The sequence below is a fragment of the Buceros rhinoceros genome, unplaced genomic scaffold, assembly GCF_000710305.1.
Source record: "Buceros rhinoceros silvestris isolate BGI_N320 unplaced genomic scaffold, ASM71030v1 scaffold20476, whole genome shotgun sequence".
NCBI classification, from domain to species: domain Eukaryota; kingdom Metazoa; phylum Chordata; class Aves; order Bucerotiformes; family Bucerotidae; genus Buceros; species Buceros rhinoceros.
In genome coordinates this window covers 26,105-28,066 of record NW_010417320.1, presented here as the reverse complement: position 1 = coordinate 28,066, position 1,962 = coordinate 26,105, and the positions used below count along the sequence as shown (strand labels likewise).

General features: G+C 43.4%; 1 protein-coding gene across 1 annotated transcript in view; it reads left to right on the top strand.

The window, feature by feature from the left end:
* Positions 1–247: 247 nt before the first annotated feature.
* The window catches only part of LOC104495228 (ubiquitin carboxyl-terminal hydrolase 12-like), a 10,229-nt gene continuing 8,514 nt past the window's right edge, over positions 248–1,962 (top strand). The window contains exons 1-2 of the mRNA XM_010138169.1: positions 248–582; positions 1,357–1,583. Coding sequence (XP_010136471.1) covers positions 288–582; positions 1,357–1,583 — 522 coding nt within the window. The 5' untranslated portion in view covers positions 248–287. The remainder of the gene's footprint in view (positions 583–1,356; positions 1,584–1,962) is intronic.

Below are 1,962 nucleotides of genomic sequence, written 5' to 3'. Positions count from 1 at the left end.
AACACACGAGTTCACGCACTGAGCTCTCGTTGCTGCAGTAGAGTTGGGACACAGTGATGCTGATGGAAGCTGGCTCTTCCTTTTCCCAATTGGATTTTTTTGTGTGTCAGTGGTTTCCTGCTCGTTTTGTGCCCAGCATCGCTGTGACTGTTGTCTTCTCTTCCTTTTCTTGCTGTTAGCAGCTGTGATGATACCAGAATGAGTCTTCCCCACCATTCGTACTAGCGTTTCCCTGGTAAATGAACTCTGACAGTCAACTGTTCCATGTTCAGTGCGTGACGTTCTTAATGAGCAGCCTCTTTCTGTTGTTACTTTTTACCAGACCTAATGTGAAAACGTTTGTTTCCCTTTTGTTCTGTTTTAACCAGTTCGGCAATACCTGCTACTGCAACTCAGTCTTACAGGCACTTTATTTTTGTCGTCCATTTCGGGAAAAAGTTTTGGCATACAAAGTGCAGCCTCGAAAGAAGGAAAGCCTCCTGACATGCCTCTCTGATCTCTTCAACAGTATCGCTACGCAAAAGAAGAAGGTGGGAGTCATCCCACCCAAGAAATTTATTTCCCGACTGAGGAAGGAAAATGGTAAATGAGTAAAGGAACTTATTATCTAGATATCTTTGTTGCTGTGCTCACTTAGACCTAGTACAGAGCACAGCCACAAGTCCCGATGCTCCAGTTACTCCCCATTGTCATCGTGTTCTGTAGAGGTCTGCTGCGTGTCAGCACACTGCGGGTCGTTGCTAGAGATTGTCATGGGCTGAGCAGACCTCGTGGGGTTGCTCAGAGTTGAACTCTCTGAGGAGACTTAATGACTCAGCCCGTTTTCTTACATTTCTGGTAGGATAAATTCCTTATAATGAGAACAGTGGTTATTTCCCAGGGCTACTTTGTGGGGAAAAGTTCTGTATGTTGATTTATCATCTCTGCTTGAACTTGAAAGGATAACAGACTTATAGTAGGGGATTTTTGCCCCTTGATGCAGGACTTAATGAACTAATGGCCCAAGGCAACTCACTGAATTCCTTTAGTTCTCTCCCTCCCAAAGGAAAAGAACCAACCAAACAAAAAACCCCAAACCAAAGTTGTGGTTTTCTTCAGTTCCAAGAAAAGCCCGGAGTAAGTTCCCTGTCTGTTGTTTTTCAGCTGTCTGTTCCTTGCAAGCCAAGGAATAGGTGAGGGTGACCTAACACCCTTTGTGAGAACAGCAAAGTACAGTTCTTCAAAGGCTCTTTAGCAGTGTGACCACAATGTGTCATCAGGTAGAGAAGCGGGAAGGGCACGCCCTGATCGCTGACAGCGTGGTAGCCTGATATTGTGGCGTATCTCTATGTTTTCATTCTCCTTGATCTCTTCCAGAATTATTTGATAATTATATGCAGCAGGATGCACATGAATTCCTGAACTACCTACTTAACACTATTGCTGACTTACTACAAGAAGAGAAGAAGCAGGAGAAGCAGAATGGCAAACTCCAGAATGGCAGCATTGAGAGTGAAGAAGGCGACAAGACTGATCTGACGTGGGTCCATGAAATCTTCCAAGGAACACTAACCAATGAAACCAGATGTCTTAACTGTGAGGCTGTACGTTTAAACCACAACCAAACCTCTTAGATTTTTCCCAGGTTCTGGATCATTTTCCCTAATACTCAGCACACTTTTTCGTTCATTAGGATAGATGAAATTGCACTCTCTCTATTAAAATATGGAGCATAGCCTATTTTATGACTCTATCACCTCTATGTTCAAACCAATACTCGTTAAGGTATGTTCCTCAGAAAAAGCGTAGTGTTTTTTCTGTCCCTCCTCCCTGTTTCCATCACAGCAGTCTGCACCTGGCTGATACAAGCTGCCTTTTTGTCTTCATGTGATTTCCTGTGTCGGTGATTGATAGTTTATGTTGTGTTTCTATATGAGAGTTGCTCACTATTTATTTAACTCTGGGATTAACTGCAGTTCTTCA